Source organism: Triticum urartu, chromosome 2A, assembly GCF_056163025.1.
Source record: "Triticum urartu cultivar PI428250 chromosome 2A, HENAU_Tu73, whole genome shotgun sequence".
Classification (NCBI taxonomy): Eukaryota; Viridiplantae; Streptophyta; class Magnoliopsida; order Poales; family Poaceae; genus Triticum; species Triticum urartu.
The window spans coordinates 634,691,125-634,713,342 of record NC_141874.1 but is presented as its reverse complement, the minus strand read 5'-3'; the positions used below and the strand labels follow the sequence as shown (position 1 = coordinate 634,713,342).

Genomic DNA, 22,218 nt, shown 5'->3' with positions numbered 1-22,218 from the left:
GATTCATGGTTTAAGAGATAAAACATTTTGAATAAACGAATCTACGAAAAAGGGAAAACTCACAGGTTGCGACAAATGCGCACATGCAGCACGCCACTTGTCGCAACCCAAGGAGGTGCAACTGATCTTTGGAAGGAGTACTCCTCAATTAGTGATTTTGTCGCTAGCAGCCTTGTGCGCCAATGCGCCACCCTGCGCTCCACTTGCTTGGGCCGGCCCAATACAGGGTTGCACGGTACATGTCTCTTCCTTCGGGTTGCTTGTCCTTTGTTCATTCGGTCGATGGTCGAGCATTTGACTTTTGTAAAAAAATCACAAAACCTGGATTTGAAAAACTTCATGAATATGAAAGAAAATTCATGAATTGGCAAGAACTTCATGTATTTTGTAAAAAAACTTTGTGGATTTTTAAAAAGTTCATCAATTTCGTGAATAGAATCTTAGACTTGGAAAAAAGTTCGTGGATTTAAAAAAAACATAAGAATTGGGGTAAAATGAGGATTTGAAAAACATTCATGCAATTAAAAAAGCGTTCATGGATTCAAAAAAAGTTCAAATATTTGAAACATGTTACAGATTTTGTAAAATGTTCACGGATTTGAAAAGGTTTTCTACTTGAAAAAGGTTTCACACATTTGATAAAAAGGAAAAGGAAAAGAAAAGAAGAAAAGGTCCAAAAACATAAACATGAATTAAGAAAAATCAGACAAAAGCTTCATAGAACCGGGAACAAGAGCTTCCCGCTAGTGCCTTATATGGGCCGGCCCTTAAAGGTTGTACTGCAGGGAGGGTGTGTGCACGTTGTACTAATTTGCCTTTAAAGGGCGCATGAAGCATCAAATAGGAGTTAGTTGTACAAGCAACCCTAAAAATTAAAGAAAGTACATCGAATTTTGTCGTGAAACCTCGTGACCTTTGCGCCAAAACCAACATGTCATTTTTTGTCGCGAATGAGAAGTCATCAAGGCCACGGTCCTACTAGACCATCGCCCTAGATTTATTTTCGGGCCATGGAAATTTCCTTTTTTTTTCTTAATTTTCATGATGGGTTGCGATATCTGATGGGTTTTATCTCTAGCTTACCCCAACTTATTTGGGACTAAAGACTTTGTTGTTGTTGTTGTTGTTGTTGTTGTTGCTGTTTATTTGAGCAAACTATGGTAATGTTTTATTACCACTGAAAATTATTTGAACATGGCATGGCAATTTTATCATAACACACACCATAACAACCATTTTGTGTTTTTACTAAGGCATATCTAGCATTTGGGTAGGCAATTTAACATGGCAACTTTTCGTTTTGTACTTTAAGATGATTTTTTAATACATGAATCTTAAACACGCCAAAACGTTGACATTTCAACATATATGTGACTTTTTACACAAGCATGGAAACTTTTTTCCTGTGTTTTAAGAAAGCCAAAATGTATGTTTTTTTTGTTTTTTCTCATACTATCTAGGTAAATTAATGAACTTTCATGATGTGTTTTTCTACCAACAATTTTCTCCAATAGAAAGGCGATCGAGCTGAACCGCTAGAGGCCCGCTAAAGGGGCCTCTATCATAGGTGCTTGCGTGGGGACGTATCCTACCAAAAAATGGAGAGCTCCTAACCAACACCTTAAGAAGTAGTTAGGCCAATTACCGCACTCCCACCCCCCCCCCCCCCCCCCTCTTGCGCGTACTTGGTTGGTCCAGCTACGCCTGGTTGGCAAATGGACCTCCGATGGGTTGATAGGTGAATCAGTTGATGGCTGACTTTTGCTAAAAATGACCTGGAAAAATTCGTTGGAAAACAAATTAGCATTTTTTTTGGCAAATAATCATGGATTTGAAAAAGACTACATATTTAAAAAAAACTTGTATATGAAAATTTCAATTTTTTAACATATACATATATATTATATATTGGGCAAAAATATGAATTTGGAAAATGTTCATGAATACGGGAAACAATTTATAAATTTCAAAAAAGTGCACATATATGAAATAGTTCATAAAATTTTAAAACCTTATGGTTTTGAAAAAGAAAGTGCAAATTTGAAAAAAAAAGTGTGCGGATTAGTAAAAAAATATTGGATGTTTTTTTTGCAAAAACTGGAAAATATCGCGGATATGAAAAAAACTCACATATTTGAAAAAAGTTTGTGGGTTTTTAAAAGTAAACAAAATTGAAAATTTCACAATTTTAGAAATTTGTAATAAGCTTGGGAAATTTGTAAAAAATTAGGATTTGGGAAAAGTTCATGAAATTGATATTCACACATTTTAAAAAGGGTAAAAGGATGAAAAAAATAAAGAGAAGATAAAAAATAAAAGGAGCAAAACTCGTGCTGAACAAAAAACAAAGAAAATCGTTCAAAAAATATCTAATCGTTCGTTGGAAGGTCCCCCAAAACCAATGCTGGTTCAAATTTTACGCTATTAAAAACGAAAAACAAATAGATGGGCCGAGCCCAAGGTGAAGATGAGGTGCACGCTAGTTACCAAGTGATCTTTAAGTGACATTTAAGGCGCCAAACAGGGCTTGGGACAAAAAGGCTGAAATCAGGGTTACCCCTTGGAAAGGTCGCTCACATCTTCCTAGGTTCGACAGGTGGCTTATTGCATGTGTCGCAACCTTGGAGTTTTTTCTCTTTTTTTTCGAAGATTCATTTATTCCAAATGTTTTACCTCTTAAATCGCGCATTCAAAGCGTGAATCGTTTTCACCGTTGAATTTCTCGTGTCGAGATCTTTGAAACTAGATCCCATATTAATAAATTTTGAGAAACTTTTTTCATGAAAACCCCCCAAAAAAAACAAAGCCGGAAGCATGACTTTTTCCCACTATTTTTCTATTTCTGAGAGGCACAACTGTGCCCCTCCATGTGAAGTAAATCAATGCCTCTCACAAAAGAAGAAAAAACACGTTTTCCTCTCTCTTTCCGAGAGGTTGTGCCTCTCGCAGAAGTAAATGTTTGTGTTTTTAACTGTTTAGTTTTCTTAAAATTCTGTTCGTAAACTAAAAAAATGCTCTAGTTTTTCAAAAGATGTTTGTGTTTCTCAAGAATTTTGCAGGTTTTCTAATTTTTGTTCATAAACTAAAAAAAGCTTGCTTTTTCAAAAATTGTTTGGCCTTTTTTTTCGAAAAAATCATGTTTTAGAAACATTGTTCAGAATGACAAAAAATGTTCCCACGTGGAACTTTCCCGCAAACTCAAGACCGGACAATTTTGGCACCTGGGAACTATGTTTTGCAAATATGCACATTTTTTACAATTTTTCAAAAAAATGGAAACAAATGCAAACAATTTTTGATATTCCAAACACTTTTTGAAAATTGGAACATTTGATGAAAATCCAAATAATTTTTAAATTTCCGAACATGTTGAAAAGCGAACAGTTTATGTCATTGCAAACAGTCTGTTGAGAAAAGCGAATATTTTTTGAATTCTTTTCAAAATTTTCATTTTAGAAAAAGTGGTACAAAAAGTGAAAAAGGAAAGAAAAACCAATAAAGAAACAAACAAAAGAAAAGGCATTTCAAAATTGAAAACAATATTTTAGGTTTGGTGGTTGCTCCAGTTCTTATAATCCGCCTTCGATAATTAAATATTGAAGCTCATCACCTCGTGCGGTGAATGATGAGCCGGACAAGTGGGTGGTGCAGTGTTCGATCCCTCGCATTGGTGGATTTGTTTTCAGTGATTTTTTCGCTGTTTAGATATGGTAGTGGTTGCACAACACAATCCTCCTAATTGAACATATAAACCCTTCTACGCAACCCGCCATTCTGGAGGCCTTGCGCGCGCTGAGCTTCGTCGTCTGTTTGATCTTTTACTGTTGATCGATTTTGTCTGCTGGCGTTTGGTCAACCGTTGGTCCTTCTGTACATCAGCAGCAACTTCATAGGTCAGTGACGGGTGGGGCTCGTTGGCTATGGGGTCCAGAGAATTAGGTGGTTTTGCTTTAATTTTGCGTACGTGAGCGAATTTTACTGCAGTGGGGACGACGAAGAACGTGGGGTGAAACCCTATCAGCCAATCCCTCGTGCTCCTCGAGCCCCGCGTCCATCCTCCTCCCCCGCTCTCCACTCCCCACCCTCCCCCGCGCAGCCGCCGCCTCTCCCCTGCCCTCCTCATCTAGAGCCCTTCCCAGCCGACGGAGGAGCCCCCTTCCCAGCCCTGCGTCGGAGTTCAGAGGCAGGGGAGGTGTGGATCGATGATGGTGCAGCAAAGAAGAGGATGTGAGATCGAGGAGGGAGCGAGCCGTTGCAGAGGAGATGGGAGAAGGGGGTGCGCGGTGGTGAGGCATCGGCACCGGAGAAGCAGATCCGTGGTGCGCGGTGAAGCGGGATACGTGACGCCGGCCGGCGCTCGCGGGTACGTCCTGCAGGATGACGCCGCAGCTCCAGTCTTCTCCTCACGGTGGTCCATGGCGCTATCACTGTCGTCCTCAGCAGGAGGACCGCGGGACGCAGAGGCGGCCGGCTCCATCCTGCTCTTGTGCTGCCGTACCTCTTCCTTTCTCGTCCGCCGCGCCCCAGGCTAGTAGGTGGACGGCGCGGAGAGTTCTTGTCACAAGACGCAGGAGGATGGCTCTCGCCGACGCCACGCTCTGCTCCTCTCGCCTCTGCCGCACTCTGCTCCGGCTTGCCACCGAAAAGGCTGTGCTTTCGGTCCAAGGAGCCGATGGGTCGCCGGATCCGTCGGCCACCCATGGACTTCGCCTGGAACGCGGGCTGGGAGGCGGCGCTGCCAGCCTGCAACGCCAACCCCGATCCCGACCAACCCGGCGCCGCAGGGGTTGGAGGCGGAGTCCATGATGCTGGTCTCCGGGCCGCGCGTCGCCGTCTCCGGGCTGAGGCGAGCCGACTGCTGCGCAGGTCGTGCTCTCCGCCGTGTCAAGTTACCGTCCTTCGCTGGTCTTGCCATGGATTAGTCTGTTGCGGTCCGTAAGTTGACAAGTGGATTCATAAGGTCGGATTGATAAGAATCTGGATAGGAATCCTTGAGTTGGCTCGGATTGATAAGCACTAGGAATCGTGCAGCCCCCAAATCCTTGAGTTGGTTCAGAGTTAGCCTTGGCTGCTCCCCTGCTTGAAAATGGCCCTGATTTAGGTTTAGAGCTAACCTTTCTTAGGTTATTTCACACGCTATGACTGAAGTTTTTGTTCCCTGCTAAAAAGCCTTCATTTTTGTTCCCTCCGATCCAGGTTCATTTTTGTGTACTGCTCCCTGCTAAGAAACCTTCATCTTATAATGCTTTTGTTAGCTCTGTCTGAACATTTTCTTATTACCCTTTCAGTGCCTGCTCTCATGAAGATGAATGTGTCCTGTTCGTCAATGCCGGTGGGTATATTTGAAAAAACTGCAAAGGAAGCAGAAGACAATGTGCTCCTGAGAGAGATGGTAAGCAGTGCCATCAATCTTGACAATTAATTTGCTAGAATTATCGCAAGACTTGTCAAAACTGAAAATTTTGACTGCATCGGGTAAGATTGTCTGAAGAAAGCAACTAAAACTTCAGAGAATATATTGTTGTTTATATAAACTGAATACTGGTGTACTGTCAATATTCAGTAGAAGAAATTATACTTCTGAGTATATTGTACTGTCAATATTCAGAAGTAGAAATTCAGTGTTGTACCACTAAAACTGTGCTGGTTCCTCTTTGCTGTGCAATGTTAACATCAGATTATCCAATGTTCCATATTTCAGCACAATATTCAATACCCTTATGTCCCGCACAATGCACCGCACAAGGTCCTTGCTCCCTTCCCTGCTGCAGGTAGCACCCTCCCTTTTGTTCAGTTTCAGTATGCAAGCGAACATGTGCAGTTCATGTGCACTGATTCTCAAAAACTGAAGCATTTACATGGCCATGTTGGTTTCTTCAGTGAGGAGACGAGAGAGGAGATTGCTGGATCTGGAAATGGAGGTCAGCACCACCTACAGGACAAGAGTGCTGCTCCTCTCCGACTCTTCAAGGTCTCTCATGCTCTGCTCTTGCTCAGGCTGAATTAGAAGGTTAGGTGTGACAAAAAAACTGAAACTTATCTCCTAATATCCCTCCATTTTTGCAAAATCAAATTTGTGTCAGCTATATGACCCATGATCATACACTTGTTTCAAATAATCATACGCTTATCAATTTCCACGGACAGGTTAATGGTGTATACCTGCTTCTGAGCTGCCATGCAAAGACTCTGTTATCTCTTGAATTTATCCACTGCCAACTTTATCCTGCAGGCATGGATAAAGTTTGCATTAGTCTTTGCCAGCCAGGTTCCCAAAACTACAAGTTCCAGTCCTTTTATTCTGCCTTGGTCATAATGTTAATTTTTCTGCCATATGTTAAATTTGTTGTCATATGTAGGCCATCAGAAAACTTGTGTATGTTCATCTAGCTGCAAAAGAAACTTATGACTTGTGTCATCGGTAAAAAAAACAGTAGACCTGTTTACAATTGGAAGGACCAGGCACTGCCATTTTCTTGCTGTGTTATACTCTCAATGAATCTTAATTATTTCTGATATGTTTCAGTTATTTTATTTCAACAAATGACAAGACTAATCTGTCATTCACAATGTTTTTGCAGCTAGCATTAAAAGCTGGTGTGTTTTATGACAGAGTGACAAATATGACTATTTGGGGAAACCATTCAACAACTCAGGTGAAGATATGATTACAAACATGGCTACTCTATTGGTAGTGCTTTGGAGTACTGATTTGATAATTTCCACTTGAGTAGGTTCCTAATTTCTTGAATGCCAAAATTAATGGGAGGCCAGTAAAAGAAGTCATCAAAGATACAAAGTGGCTAGAAGAGGATTTTCCTACAACTGTTCAAAAGGTACACAATTCCTGATTGATTGGGACAACTAAGAGAATATTGTGTACTGATTGATTGATTTCTTGAATATTTTGTATTGGCTTGAGGTCATGCAGCTGCTCTCGTTGCTTACGCAGGTACACGGAGAAGGTTGTGGTGCCGGCGAGGCTGTTGCTCCCGGTGTCAGAGAGGGTGTCGCTGACCGATGCCGCCGGCTTGCCCAAGGTGTCCTGCACGCTTCATGACCAGCCATCTCCCCAGGTGAATCCCTTCCCTTTAAGAAAATCTCTCTGGCTAATTTGTTTGTTAGGATTGCAGAACGTGAATCTTCCTTAGTCATCACCAAATTGACATGCTCTGACTAACTGATAAACAACAAAGTATTGAATAGTGCTACTCGAATGGAGTATGGAATGATTTAGTAATCACTTGTATGCAAAAAGAGGTGCGCAATTTGGTGTTGTGAGAATTGAACTGGAACGGAATTTTCATGCCTATGTTTTTTTTTCATGTCGACCTATCTCCAGTCGTATGCAGATCCACAGTGGATCAAGCGGAACTAGCACATTTGCTATACAGATTGCAAAGCGCCTTGGAATCAAGGTTTTTTCTCACTGCAGGTTTATTGGTTCAGATAGATACAGTATATATGGTACAAAGATGTTTTCCGAAAGCAACTCTGTTATGCCGCTCTAGAAAGCCAAAGAGAAACTAACTGCTTGCGACGTTTAAGGTGTGGACATATGCAGAAACTACAAAACCTTTGTAGCACGTATCGAAGAAGAAACTAATGGAAATGGTATTATCCTGCCATCCTCTTGTGACGCTTGATGCCCTGATGCAAAAGTAAAATAAAATTATTTCGCTTTACCAAGTTATACCCGTCAATTTCATATACATTCTAACTGTAATATGTGGAATAGCTCTACCAAACCTTGTTGTCATTCTGTACAACGTAGGCATATCTTATCTCCAAGGCAATCTGGATAGCTTAGCAGTTGATGGTAGACTTTTCATCGTTGGTTTCATGTGAGGCACTGTAATTGAAGTGAACCTGCAAGCGATGCTTGCCCGAAGACCGACTGTACAAGGTTGTATCGATCTATCTATATACAACCATGCCTCTTTCAGTTTTATGTGTTTTTTCCTGGTAACACATCTTACTCTCTGAACACAATGCTCATAGGACTGTTGATGCTTTTCTACTGTTAGAATTTCATGCTTTGTTTTTCGGCAACTGATTATGTAGTGCTATGATGTAGCTTTGTGTCTTCTAAATTATTTTTTACTCTCAAATAATTTATTAGACAACGGAAGAGCTAAGTGGTACTTTTGTGTAGACTTACCTCCATTCACCTGATTCCTATTTCAGCATCTCGCACAATGTATTCAGAGAGATGCTGCCACTTGTGATACATCTGTGTGAAGCCAGATCCAGAATGAGTCGACAGAGTTGGGAGTAGCGATACAACATCTGGGGGCTATGCTTTTTGAGCTTGGACGGACAATGATGACGCTTAGAATGGGGCCATCTCCTGTATGCATTTTTCTACTATGTCACTATCACACAAGTGATTCACAAGGTTTAAGTATTCTGATAGCTTTTTTATTTTGTAGGCTAATGCTTTTGTAAATGCTGGGCATGCTGTTTATACAAACCCCACTAGACCAAGTCCAATCATAGTTCAGAATACCTGTATAGCTTTGCTTTCCTATCATGAACTGCTGACAACTTTGTTTTGGGCTATCATGCTAGCATGCACTGTAACATATATCACTGTGTATTAACATGCTACCTAAGTATCTATTTCTTTATACTTTATTATCAGTCCTTAAACAAATTTTACGTGCATGATTTGAATGCTTGGTTTGCTGTCGCCCTTTGTACCATCGGCGCAACGAGTGATTAGCTGCTTTTTTATGTGTGAGAATGTTAGGAATGTTTCTATATGTGCCCAGATTTATTTGGTGTGCCTGCTATGTTTCACTTTCACTGCTCTTTGTTGAATAAATTGAGAAATTCTTGATTCTTTTTATGTTATTTCTTTACATGAAGGATCCAGATTAAAATATAATATGTTATTCTTGCTGGCTTAGTTTAAACAAATGCATTTTAGATCACCTACTTCTCAGTTCATGATTTTTGACTCGGTGTGTTGCAGTTGATTACCGGAACACGCTCACCCAAAGTGTCGATCTGCATCCAAACATAATTTACTAAAAGAAATTTTTTGAGTTGTTTCTGCATATGCCTTTTGGTATTTACTAGGTCACCTTCAAGACTCGCTAACTAACATACATATCCTATCTACGCTTTTCACATCCATATAATGATGCCATGTTTTTCCTTTTGAGTAGATGATTCTTTATTTATTAACCTATACATCAATATGATCTCATAGTACTTTTTGTGTGTTTCTTTATGTTGGGCTGAAAACTTATTGTCGGTTCAAGCTATTTTTTAAGTCATGTATACTATGGAAGTTTTGTAAAAGAACATTTACTAAAATGTTATGTAAAACCTATGGCTCAAAGCTAAGCTTCGGTAAATTGGAATATTTATAGATATATTTGGGAGTTTCATTAGATTGATTTGGAATTTCAAACTAATCCATTTAATTATTTGAGAGCACCAGCAACACAATTTTTGAAAAAAAAACATGCCCACCAAACGAAGGGCATGGGTATGTTGTCCATGTATGCAAATCTCTAGGAATGAGAAACCCTCAAGAACTACTAGGAAGGAGAAAGCCCTCCACGTCTCCCAGCCTGACTATGCCTCTGTACGTTCCCTCTTTCGATCTGTCTCTCCCCTTCCGGTCCGTTCCGTTCCCCCCTCACGGCGCCCGTGTTTGTGTCTCCTGGCCTGACTATGTGCGTGTGTGGTTCTTCTGCAGCTCGCGCCGAGGATTGCTGTGTCCAACCTGACGCCAAGTGGAAACAGTCTATGTGGCGCTCGTAGGTAGAAAGGTGCAGGAAAGAATAGGGAAACTTCTGTCATTTTCTTTGGTCTCTGAAAAATAAATGGTGATATGGGCTGATGCATTGCTAAATTGCATGATACAAATTCACTTCTCTTTTTTGATTTTTGGTTTACTTCGTTGTGCTACAATGGCTCTCCTAGGAATGTTCTTCCATGCTTTGATGTGCACAATCCAGAAAGTGCATGCATCCAGAAACCAAATAGGATTTTTTTATGTGTTATCTTCTCATAAATCTTGTGCTCGTCCAATAAGAATAAGGTTTGGTGGTATTGCTTTTGTCTGTCACTCGGTAGATTTCAGACTTCAAGCTAGCTGCAGTTATTTCAGGTTATATGTGCAAATCCTTGGTGTGACATCATTGGTAACTGATCATGAATACGTTGCAATCTGATATGTCTATTCTTGATTTGTGGTGCCATGGTGTAAAAATTGGTCCTAAAGATACATGATGTTTTTGTACAAAGTTGAGACAGTTATTTTTGAAGGAGGGAATATTAGATTATTTTGTTCCTTTTTAATTTGGTTCTAAAGATATAGTTTTAGAGTGATCATTTTGCATCAGCCAAGCTTGCCGTTGTTGTAAATAATTGTTCTGTTGTCCTCAATTCACTTTCGGTTTTTTAATGCTACAAGCGTTATTGTTCCAGTTTTTTCAGTTATTGATCATGCCATTATTCTTTCCGCCTTTGTAGCTGAAAGATTAGTGAGACTGAGTAAATTTTGAACATGTTCCATGTGAGAGAAATAGCATGTTGATTTCATCTTAAAATAATCATAGCTGAGGGATGAGATTTGTAACTGAGGGTCATGTGCAGAGCTGGAGGAAGAAGTTGCGAGGCTTGAGACTCTCCTTGTGAAGGGCTCAGGGACAGCAGTGAGGACTATGCCTCTTTAGTTGTAATTGTGATACTCCTGATGTGCAAGTAAACACTCCTGTGATACTCCTTATGCTAAAATGTTGATTGTTAGTACAGAGGTGGTGACATTATTTGGTTCTCTGGTATTGATTTCATGATTTGTGGTTAATACATGACGTAATACAATCCACATTGCATTATATTTCCAGTTACACCTCCTACTTACTCACTAATAACATTCTTTCTAATTCGCTTCTTGCGCAATTGGCGCAACCGGATCATCTAGTTGAACATATAAAGGATGAGCCAGTGTGCCCAACTAGCGGCACTGGACACGTCTCCTTTTATTCGCTATAGTATGGAGAGAAAACATATAAAGAATGAGTCAGTGTGCCCAACTAGCGGCACTGGACACGTCTCCTTTTATTCGCTATAGTGTGGAGAGAAACGATAAGCTGGCAGCGTGGGGGCACAAAGAAAAGAGGAAGCGGCAGTGAGAAGAGGCAAAAATAACCAGACCTAGCCCGCGCCCCCGCAGCCGCCTCCTCTCCTGGCGTCACCGCCGCCTCGGCCTCGTCCGCCTCCTCTCCTGCCGCCGCCGCCGCCTCGGCCTCGTCTGCCTCCTCCACTGCCACCGCCTGCGCCCGCGCCCTCGCAGCCACCTCCTCTCCTGCCGCCGCCTCCTCGGCCTCGTCTGCCTGCTCTCTCTTGCCGCCGCCGCACCAGCGGCCTCTGAGCCCCCTTCTCCACCTCTTCACCGTGGCCACCTAGCTTGAGCTTGAGCCGAGGGGTGACTCGGCGGGACGCCGGGGGGCACGGGCGCAGCCAGCCGCCCCCGCCCTGCGCTCTGCAGGCGCCCGTCGGCCTTGACCTGGCCTCAGCAGGAGGAGCTCGAGCCGAAGCCGAGGAGCATGACCTTGATCCGGACTCGGCAGGAGGAGTAGAGCAGCAGCCACGCACACCAGCCGACACGCCCGTGAGTTTCTCTCTGTAATCCCCTTTACCTTCTCGTCCGTGCCCATCGTCCTCTAGCATCTCGGTTCGGTTGGTGAAATTTGGTGGGTGTTCTCTATGTCCTTCTTGGCCTCTTTCTTGCGCCCAGTCTATCGGAGATATGAGTTCTTGGCTGTCTGGTCAGGTGCGGTGCCCAGTTCATGAGGGGAATGGGTTCTTGGCTGTAGCATATGGCGCGTTCGTAGGTTCTTCGAATGGATTGGTTTGATACTCGCCAACCCTTCTGCAAGTTCTTGCAGTTCATGGGGAGATGGATGGGGTTTTCTAATTTGACCCAAAATTGTGTCCTGGAGCAGCTGGACCCTCGGGAGCTCGTGCTCGGGGTTGCCGCGGATGGACTCCAGCAGGAGTCGCCGCGCAGCAGGGACGGGGAGCATGGTGATGGCCTATGGGATCTCTGTCGCTGGACTGGGATGGCCTTTGGGGTCTCTGTCGCTAGATATGTTCAGGCTAGGTGGTTAATTGAATATGTTCAGTGCTACCGAGCTAAATTTATTCAAATGGTGTACTGCTAAATATGTTCAGTGCTACTGATGTTGCTACTGCTACTTATATAAAGATTTTCCTTTGATATTGGTGCTTCTAGGTAGGCTATATGATGTGGTGCTATATGAAACTTGTGTCGAATTTTCTGCAGATGGAGTGCGACGAGACTTTTCTCGGCATGTTGAACTTCGGTGTCTCAACACAAGTGCCAGATAGTCCAATTGGAGAGCAAGAGTGGCCGATGGTAGTTGAATTGGTAGTCTCCTCCTTCCGTTGTTTGTGCAGGGTCAGTCTCTCTGTTGTTCGTCCTTCGCCTTGCTGCTCGAGAAGGTGAGTTCTTCCTTGCTCGTGTCCTGTTTGACGAAATGCATGTGAACTGACATGGCTTTGTTTCTCGTTTCGTTACCTGTCCAGGTCTTTTGCTTGTTCGTTGACCGTCTGTGTTGTTGGCTAGCAAGGTTAGTCGTGCTTTCCTTGGATTGCTTTATTAGTTGTGTGTGCCTATCCTGCTGCTTGTGGGGTTATCCTTCCGATCTTGTTGAAAAAAAGCACATCCTTTCTTGCTTATGATTGCTTCGGTTCTTTTGTTCCTGCTTGCTGCTTTCGGAGGCGTATATTCATTTAGGTTCAGGTCCATGCTTGTGCAGTTTACTTGATTTTCAGTACCCTGTCTTGCATGGGCAGGTTATAGCTTTTGACCGTTCTTCTACAATCCTTGCTGTTTGTTGCTCCTTGTTTGTGTAAGGGCAATCCAGTTGCTGCTGCTTATATATGTGTACTTTGTGATCTACCAAGCCACATCCTGCTATTTGCACTTGTACGGATTTACTCTTGTTGCTCATTGACACATGCAAGTTAATTGATTCATGGTTGCAGCTCGTTGACATATGAAAGTTACTTGATCCATGGTTGCATTGTGCATTAGGCCGTCTTTCCTTATGCTTGTGCTGGTGATTTTCTTGTTGCGTGATCCTTTCCGGGCATATCCTTACAAGTAGGATGTGCCCAAATTTTGTTCCTGTCTTGCTAATGATGCTTGCTGCAGAATCCAGTGTAATAGGCATTATCGCTTGCGTGTGCATAGACCAATGCTTGCTGCTTTGATATGTGTGCTTCGGAATTTAGTGGGCCATCTCTTTCTGTTGCTTTAGTGTGTTCTTTAGAATCCGACGCAGCACCACTTCCTATTATATGTCCACATAATGGTTCTTGTTGCTCATTAATACATGCAAATTAGTGGACACTCCAATAAAATGAGCCATTATTTCAGTGTCCAGTAGGTCCTTTTTTGGCCGTTTATTCATATCGTCATCTATGTGCTTATCTGAAGCATGATGACTTTGTTCTTTTTGTTTTTTGTATCCTTTGCTCAGCTTCTCGGCTGCTGTATTTCCTAGCGAGGTTTGTGCTTGCTCTTTGGACCTGCCTCTCATGTAGGTCCCTGGTTCCTTTTGTTTTATAGGTCATGTTGTGGTTCCCTTCACTTTCTTTGTCGTCTGCCGCTCTGTTACCTCGGTGGTTCCCCGTCTTGCTATTAAGGTTAGTGTTCTATGCATATGTGTTTTTAGTTTTTCTTCTTTTGTTTCTGTTGATTACTTATTGTTTTATTCTGGTGACTAACTGGGTATTGCCTGCATGCTTTACTTTTGTGTTTTGGTTTCTTATACTACTTATTTTATTTATACAATTTGCCATGCTCGGTGTGAAAGGACATGCCGTGCCCCCATGTGTGGTTTTGGTAATTGATGACAATCTCTATGGACTAACGGTTGCCTTGAGTTATATTTGAAGGATTTGTCCATAGGATTGTCTTGAAGTCCATGTGTTGGTTTCAAAGAGTTTATGAGATGGCCAAAGTGCTTTTCAAGGAATTATCCAAAGATTGGTCATGTGTGAGTTGAGATGGCCAAAGTGCTTTTTAAGGAATTATCCAAAGATTGGTCATGTGTGAGTTGAGCTTATTGCAAGCATGTCTTGAAGAAGAAGATTGTGTGATCATTCATGGTTACCTTCAAGACATCATCCAAATGAGAGTTGGAAAGATTCAATGTTGATCAAGACTAAGTCAAGAGTGAATCAAGTTGATAAACTCACAAAGCGTAGAAGAAGTACCGAGAGGGATCAAGTGATCCCATGGTACGGTAAGCATTGTCCATTACGCTTTGTGTACTAACCCATGGTCTACGTGAAAGTTCTTTGTGGGGTTAGGTATGTTTCCATGGTCTTGCGTCAAGAGGAAGATCTCATACAACCCATGGAGGATGACATCAAGTGGTGATCGTCATCAAGTTTGCAGTGTGCAAGTTCAAGTGGAGCAACTCGAAGAGTGGCTCACCCATAATGGATTATGGGGGAGCAATCAAGCTTGAAGCTTGCTGTCCATTGTGGTGTCAATGGAATTGTGAAGATGTGCCAAAGAGTGGCTCACCCATAGTGGAGTATGGGGGAGCAATCAATTAGTCTTCATCGAGCCAACACAATCAAGAAAGGTGGTCCAACTTGAGAAAGTCAAGATCGTCATCATCTAACTCAAGTGGACTATGTGCAAGGCAAAGGTTTGCCCTTGATAGGTTTTATATTTTACCGGTCTCATAGTGGTAGTTGGGAGACCGGGTTGTAGGATCGATTGCCGTACTATCAAGGGGGGCTCTCTAGGGAGTAGCTTGATCGTATCATTAGTCGAGAGCTCAAACCATTGCATCCTTGCATCATCTTTCTTGGTTCTTGTTTGGTTTCATTTGTGAGTCTTAGAGCTTATGGTCATCTTTATGACAAGCTTGAGTTCATCGAAAATGGAGTTCGCATGCATCTTCTATGATGTTTTCGGTGTTGGAGGTTTTACCGGTCTTATCCGAGGAAGGGTTCTCACCATTTTATTATGGTCCTTTTCTCATTTGCTTCTTATTGATATTTCTCTCAAGATTGTGTTAGCCCTTGTCATTAGCTTTCCAACAAACTTGGTTTCGTTGAATTCGGAGCTCGTATGCGTAAGTTGTGGCTGTTTTGATATTGCCTGTTTTACACAGTGAGGTTGTACCGCCCCATGGAGAGGTTGTACCGCTTGACCGGTACAACCGGTGTTTGGAGCGGTTGTACCGCTCCAGAATTGGTCCGGAGGTTGTATCGGTCATATACCGCTCTACCACCGGACTGGCCTCTGTTGTGGTGCGGTTGTTGGGCGGTTGTGGGTCGGTTGTACCGCTTATTGCCTGTTACCGATTGTACCGGTGCTCATAGAGGTTGTACCGCTCCTATGTTGTTCTATACATAACGGGCAGATTCGTGGGGGCCTATTTAAGGGGGCCTTCTTCCCCAATGGTTCTCTATCTCTTGAGCTCGTTTTTGCCCCTATTGTTGACCTTCTTTGAGCTTGCTAACTCTCAATCCCTCCATGGATTCTTGCTAGTTTTTGAGGGAAAAGAGAGAGAAGATCTAGATCCACATTTCCACCAATCACTTTCTCCTCTATGTGAGGGGAACCCCTTGGATCTAGATCTTGGAGTTCTTGGTGTTCTCCTTGTTCTTCCTCTCATTTTCCTCCCTAGCATTAGTTGCTCCGGTGGGATTTGAGAGAGAAGGACTTGGGCACTCCGTGTGCCCTTGCCATTGCATTTGGTGCATCGGTTTGAGTTCTCCACTGTGATACGTGGAAGTGAAATTTGAGAAGCTTATTACTCTTGGGTGTTTGGACACCCTAGAGCTTGTTCCTCTTGGGTGCCTTGGCGCCCTAGACGGTTGGTGTTGTTCGGAGCTCAATCATTGTGGTGTAAAGCTCCGGGCAATCGTCGGGGTCTCCAATTAGGTTGTGGAGATCGCCCCGAGCAATTTGACGGGTACCGGTGACCGCCCCCAAGGGTTGCCAAAGTGTACGGGTTCGGTGATCGCCCCCAAGGGTTGCCATTTGTACGGGTTCGGTGACCACCCTCAAGGGTCCCTTAGTGGAATCACGGCATCTTGCATTGTGCGAGGGCGTGAAGAGATTACGGTTGCCCTAGTGGCTTCTTGGGGAGCATTGTGCCTCCACACCGCTCCAAACGGAGATTAGCATCCGCAAGGGTGTGAACTTCGGGATACATCGTCGGCTCCGCGTGCCTCGGTTATCTCTTACCCGAACTCTTTACTTATGCACTTTACTTTGTGATAGCCATATTGTTTCTTGTCATATATCTTGCTATCACATAGTTGCTTATCTTGCTTAGCATAAGTTGTTGGTGCACATAGGTGAGCCTAGTTGCTTTAGGTTTTGTGCTTGACAAATTAACCGCTAGGTTTATTCCGCATTTGTTCAAGCCTAAATCATAATCATTTTAAAACGCCTATTCACCCCCCCCTCTAGGCGACATCCACGATCTTTCACGGTGGACTCGAGCAATTTTGTCAGGATATGTAGATTTAGCAAGACTCAGGTTCAGTGCACTCGAGCAATTTTATCACTATATGTAGATTTAGTTAGATTCAGGTTCAATGCACTCGAGCAATTTTGTGAGGATATGTAGATTTAGTAAGGCAAGAAAATTACTTGAAAGAAATAGGTAGAGCCACTATAATAAATATCAGTGGCATGCGCTGTATGTGTATGCAGTTGCAAGAGAAAAAATTACCTGAAAGAAATACATACATCCACTATGATAAGTATCAGTAGCATGCACTATATATGTATGCAGAACAGACCATAGTCATGATTTTGTATTGCTCAGAACAGGATTTTTATGCATTGATCATCGATTCAGTCTTTAGGGGTTACAGAAAAGTGACATATATCAGGCAGTGCTACCGCTAATAGTGCAATTGTATATTTGGAGAAAAGAAGCAGGTTAACCACTCAGTATTAGAGTATGATGCTACATGTAGCAGTACCATCTAAAAAGGACATACATATTACTTCATGAAAAATCTTGATAGAAAAGTAGTGAAGCCTTTTGCAGTGGATTCCATGTAATACCACGACGCTGCTATATCTGCCAAAAACTGAGCTATATATAGTAGATCATTTTAGATGAAAATACTCTCCATAATGAATTTGTTAGCAAAGCTTAGTCCTCTGTGAATATTAGATGCATTCTTTGGCACCTTTAATCTCCATGTGAAGAATGTGATCTTGCAACTTGCTTGTTCAATCTCCCTTTATGCTAAAACTATTTCTTTCCAGAAGGCATATTACTCTTCTTGTGCTTAGAAAACTAAGCTATCTGGCACATGCTCTACTCTGCTTTAGCAGGTGCTCACCGTCGCAGAGGCCAAGGAATACATGATACCCCTGAAGGAAATATACCCTAGAGGCAATAATAAAGTTATTATTTATTTCCTTATATCATGATAAATGTTTATTATTCATGCTAGAATTGTATTAACCGGAAACATAATACTTGTGTGAATACATAGACAAACAAAGTGTCACTAGTATGCCTCTACTTGACTAGCTCGTTAATCGAAGATGGTTATGTTTCCTAACCATAGACATGAGTTGTCATTTGATTAACGGGATCACATCATTAGGAGAATGATGTGATTGACATGACCCATTCCATTAGCTTAGCACCCGATCGTTTAGTATGTTGCTATTGCTTTCTTCATGACTTATACATGTTCCTATGACTATGAGATTATGCAACTCCCGTTTACCGGAGGAACACTTTGTGTGCTACCAAACGTCACAACGTAACTGGGTGATTATAAAGGTGCTCTACAGGTGTCTCCAAAGGTACATGTTGGGTTGGCGTATTTCGAGATTAGGATTTGTCACTTCGATTGTCGGAGAGGTATCTCTGGGACCTCTCGATAATGCACATCACTTAAGCCTTGCAAGCAATGCAACTAATAAGTTAGTTGCAAGATGATGTATTACAGAATGAGTAAAGAGACTTGCCGGTAACGAGATTGAACTAGGTATTGAGATACCGACGATCGAATCTTGGTCAAGTAACATACCGATGACAAAGGGAACAAACGTATGTTGTTATGCGGTCTGACCTAAAAGATCTTCATAGAATATGTAGGAGCCAATATGAGCATCTAGGTTCCGCTATTGGTTATTGACCGGAGACGTGTCTCGGTCATGTCTACATTGTTCTCGAACCCGTAGGGTCCGCACGCTTAACGTTACGATGACAGTTTCATTATGAGTTTATATATTTTGATGTACCGAAGGTTGTTCGGAGTCCCGGATGTGATCATGGACTTGACGAGGAGTCTCGAAATGGTCGAGACATAAAGATCGATATATTGGACGACTGTATTTGGACATCGGAAAGGTTCCGGGTGAGATTAGGACAATACCGGATCACCGGGAGGTTATCGGAACCCCCCGGGAGGTATATGGGCCTTATTGGGCCTTAGTGGAAAGGAGGGGAAAGGAGCAAGGAGGGCCCCTCCCCCAAGCCCAATCCGAATTGGGAAGGGGGCCGGCCCCCCCTTTCCTTCCTCCCTCCTTCCTCTTCCTTCCCTCTCCTACTCCTAATAGGAAAAAGGGGAGTCCTACTCCCGGTGGGAGTTGGACTCCCCCCTAGGGCGCGCCACCCTCCTTGGCCGGCCCCCTCCTCCACTCTTTTATATACGGGGGCAGGGGGGCATCCCATAGACAGCAGTTGATCATTGATCTCTTAGCCGTGTGCGGTGCCCCCCTCCACCATAGTCCTCGATAATATTGTAGCGGTGCTTAGGCGAAGCCCTGCGACGGTAAAACATCAAGATCGTCACCACGCCGTCGTGCTGACGGAACTCATCCCCGACACTTTGCTGGATCGGAGTCCGGGGATCGTCATCGAGCTGAACGTGTGCTAGAACTCGGAGGTGCCGTAGTTTCGGTGCTTGATCGGTCGGGCCGTGAAGACGTACGACTACATCAACCGCGTTGTGCTAACGCTTCCGCTTCCGGTCTACGAGGGTACGTAGACAACACTCTTCCCTCTCGTTGCTATGCATCACCATGATCTTGTGTGTGCGTAGGAATTTTTTTGAAATTACTATGTTCCCCAACAACCCCGGTACTTTACTAATGACCCATGTTAACGGAATACTTTTGTTGCAAACATTTTTGTTAGTTGTCCTTTCATTTTATTTATTTGTAATCAGGGTTGGATAGTGACTTTGAGTGTGCTTCTTCACTAAAAGAGGTGTTCCGCAAATTTTCACTTGTTTCAGAATGGAATAATCTCATGGATTGTATGAAAAACTAAATTTAGTTATTTCAATATGCATAATGTTTGGTTTCGGTAATTCTGATGGCCAGGCACTATACTGCGCATAAGTAAAATTTCCAGTTTTTTTGTGTGGTCAGTACCAGAACTTATAAAGAATGTTAGCTTCCGATTGGATCCTTGCTGATTCATTTCGACCACAGTACCAGAACCCAGGTTGTTACAACACCACTTTGTAGTTTTGTTCCTCAGTAGAAAGTCGCTTAGCTGACGTTATAGCATGAGGTCTGCTGAACTTTCCCTGTCATGCCTTTGGTTCCTACACGATGTTGCATTTGCCTGGCAATGTCGTGTCTCTCTAGACACAGGTGAATGCACTGGACTTTTGAGGTCGAGGCCACCAACAGCATATGCCAAGGGCGTCCATTGACAACCTGCCCAATGCTGGATTCACCGAGGAGGTACAACCGGACACGTTGTCGGCTGCCTGCTCGTCTGGAAACTACACAATATCTCTGAACCCACTATCCTCTAATGCATGAATCTCTATGCTCAATTGGGCTACAACTAATTTATCATCGTTTCATCTTATTGCAAACATCATGTTTTTTCATTGAAAGAAAGAATATTAAGAAATATTTTCTCATTCTATTGTAGCAATAGCGACTGTAGGAATAGTGATACTGTGTTCGACCGTTTGTTCTTGTGGCTTCCTGGCCATGGGCGCTTTACTGCTTTGTTCCAGAAAAAACCTGGTATGTTTATTCTGCTGGTACAACTACTCTTTGGCTGGGACATTTTGGCTTGGAATAACATAAATGAACCTACAATTTCTTAATATTTTATATCACTTTTTGTATTGATGTCCTTGTGCACACCATCTGGATGCTTTGAAAGTATTTACCCGGCTTTCTTTTGATTTGAGTTGTCTTTATGTCAAGGACTATTACATAGCATTAAGAAAGGCCGTAGTTAACCAGAATAACAACTGCGACATTTCCTTGCAGAAAAACTATAATGTTACTGGCAGTGGTGATGATAGCGGGTCTTCCGAATCGCTTCCTCAGCCTAACAACGCAACCTACAAACCAACTGTTATCAACATCAGTATGATGCTGGTAAGCACACCACGACAGATTTACTTTTTAAAACCTACTGCTTATACTCATCTTTAAACCTCTTACTGTTTATAGCTATGTAGGACCTTCGCATCGTTGCATGAAAGCCAAGAAAAAAAGAAAAAGGAGCATACATCACATGGTACAAATCGTCTACCATTACCATTGTCATGCCATTATACCTAATTTTATTTGCCTTCCTATTCATACTAATCTTTGAAACCCTCTTCATGATTATCATCATACAACACCTACAACTAAATACATAAAACTGAAGAAGGCTGAAAACAAGGCCTACACAACCCGTACGATCAAACAATGTGTTCATTTGCTCTACTAATACCAGTACATGCATATGCTTACACCAACCATTTTATATACCATTGAATACGGGCACCCGACACTATCTACTTTCTAAGCTTTAATGGTCACTGCAGATGGGGAAACAAAGTGAGGCTATACATGAAGCGGCTCACACGTTTGCCACTCAAAGAATGCCAAGACCCTATACACATCACCTGCAATTATATATACAATTCTTCTTAGTGTTGTTACCTTTCATTTCCAATGTTTCTTTTCTCAGTGTTGTTACCTTTCATTTCCAATATTTCTTTTCTCAGTGTTGTTACCTTTCATTTGCAGTATTTCTCGATCAGTTTTACCCAGAAATATCTCCGCCGTTGTATGACTTGCCAATAAAATCTAGAGATGGAAATCCCTGCATCAAAGCCCATCTAATCAAAGGAGTCGATAACAGGGCAACAATTACCAGAGGCTGGGCAGGCTTCTCCCCCACAGCTAATATGAAGGAACGAGAAATATATGCCTTCGCCTTCAAGCACAACTACAAGCGCTTGCGTCTCACCGTGCATGCCCTCTGAGCATCGTGTTCAGTCTACTAAACTACGTAATTAGCCTATGAAGTTCTTTGTGTATAGCTTCACCCTAAGAACATGTTTGCTTTTGGCACTACTCTCTGGTATGTATAAATTTGGAATCCATGATGCTTTGTTAGATCCGTGTAATATATGTATATATATATATATATATATATATATATATATATATAGTGTTACTATTCATCACCCAGGGTGCAGAATAAGTTATTCTTCATCCGAGGTAATCTTACGATCAGTTGATAATTAAATTACATTTCGAATTCAAATAGTTACATTCCTATTGATTCACTACGTAAAATTTGACATAAGAAAATAAAAATATAGGTCATAAGACAAGAACATTTGCAGTTTATGTGTATTTTAGACTATGTTTTTATGTTTGTAATTTTACATAACATAAAATATTTTTTATGGCGATTATATTTTTTTTCTTAAGGTCCCTTTTTGCGTCGGAAATAAGACAAAACTTACAGAACGTAAAATTACGGTGCATTGATGATAAAATAGAGGGGGGTGAAGAATAATTATTCCTCACCCAGGGTGACGAATAGCGTGACCCTATATATATAATGCAATTTTTACATATATTTAGGGAAAAGCTTTCTGCTTCTGTGACCAAAGGAACCCATTTACATTGCCCTATATATGATCGTAAATCAATATCCCAGAAGACCTAAAAGGGAAATTAATACTTCCTGAAATCCAACACTATTATTGTATCCGCCATCATATCCAAAATTGCTTACCTCCTCTTCTAAACATTCTTCTTTTGGTCTGAAAATCAATTTAAGTCATCCTACTATTTGTAATACAATCCACATTGCATTATCTTCCATCTACATCTCCTACTTACTCACTACTAACATCGCTTCTAACTCGCTTTTTGCGCCATTGGCGCAACCAGGTCAT

At 42.2% G+C, this 22,218-nt stretch overlaps 1 protein-coding gene across 33 annotated transcripts; it reads left to right on the top strand.

Annotated features, from left to right (window-relative positions):
* Window positions 1-3,996: 3,996 nt before the first annotated feature.
* LOC125539328 (uncharacterized) lies at window positions 3,997-21,420 on the top strand. Of its 33 annotated transcripts, none has more exons than XM_087544661.1 (11): window positions 3,997-4,866; window positions 5,289-5,392; window positions 5,702-5,771; window positions 5,881-5,971; window positions 6,148-6,268; window positions 6,582-6,656; window positions 6,735-6,836; window positions 6,953-10,722; window positions 12,308-12,486; window positions 12,571-12,614; window positions 13,619-13,695. In XM_087544661.1, the coding sequence occupies exons 1-5, from the start codon at window positions 4,803-4,805 to the stop codon at window positions 6,170-6,172; spliced, it is 354 nt and encodes a 117-aa protein (XP_087400787.1). In that variant the 5' UTR covers window positions 3,997-4,802; the 3' UTR covers window positions 6,173-6,268; window positions 6,582-6,656; window positions 6,735-6,836; window positions 6,953-10,722; window positions 12,308-12,486; window positions 12,571-12,614; window positions 13,619-13,695. The 33 variants fall into 33 exon arrangements, 15 of the variants coding, with proteins under 15 accessions (XP_087400787.1, XP_087400782.1, XP_087400788.1 ...); XM_087544656.1 differs by having other exon boundaries at window positions 5,881-6,010; XR_015617207.1 differs by lacking the exons at window positions 3,997-4,866; window positions 5,289-5,392; window positions 5,702-5,771; window positions 5,881-5,971 and adding exons at window positions 20,300-20,410; window positions 20,486-20,552; window positions 20,848-21,420 and having other exon boundaries at window positions 6,005-6,656; window positions 6,953-7,076; window positions 7,436-7,614; window positions 7,775-10,722; window positions 13,619-19,039.
* Window positions 21,421-22,218: the final 798 nt, after the last annotated feature.

Excerpts from the sequence above, each read along its gene's own strand:
- LOC125539328 (XM_087544646.1), top strand. The coding sequence starts at position 20,012 with ATGGGCGCTTTACTGCTTTGTTCCAGAAAAAACCTG. Across the intron at positions 20,411-20,485 it reads TCAACATCAGTATGATGCTG|CTATGTAGGACCTTCGCATC; the intron begins GTAAGCACACCA and ends TACTGTTTATAG. Across the intron at positions 20,553-21,052 it reads AAAGGAGCATACATCACATG|TATTTCTCGATCAGTTTTAC; the intron begins GTACAAATCGTC and ends TTTCATTTGCAG.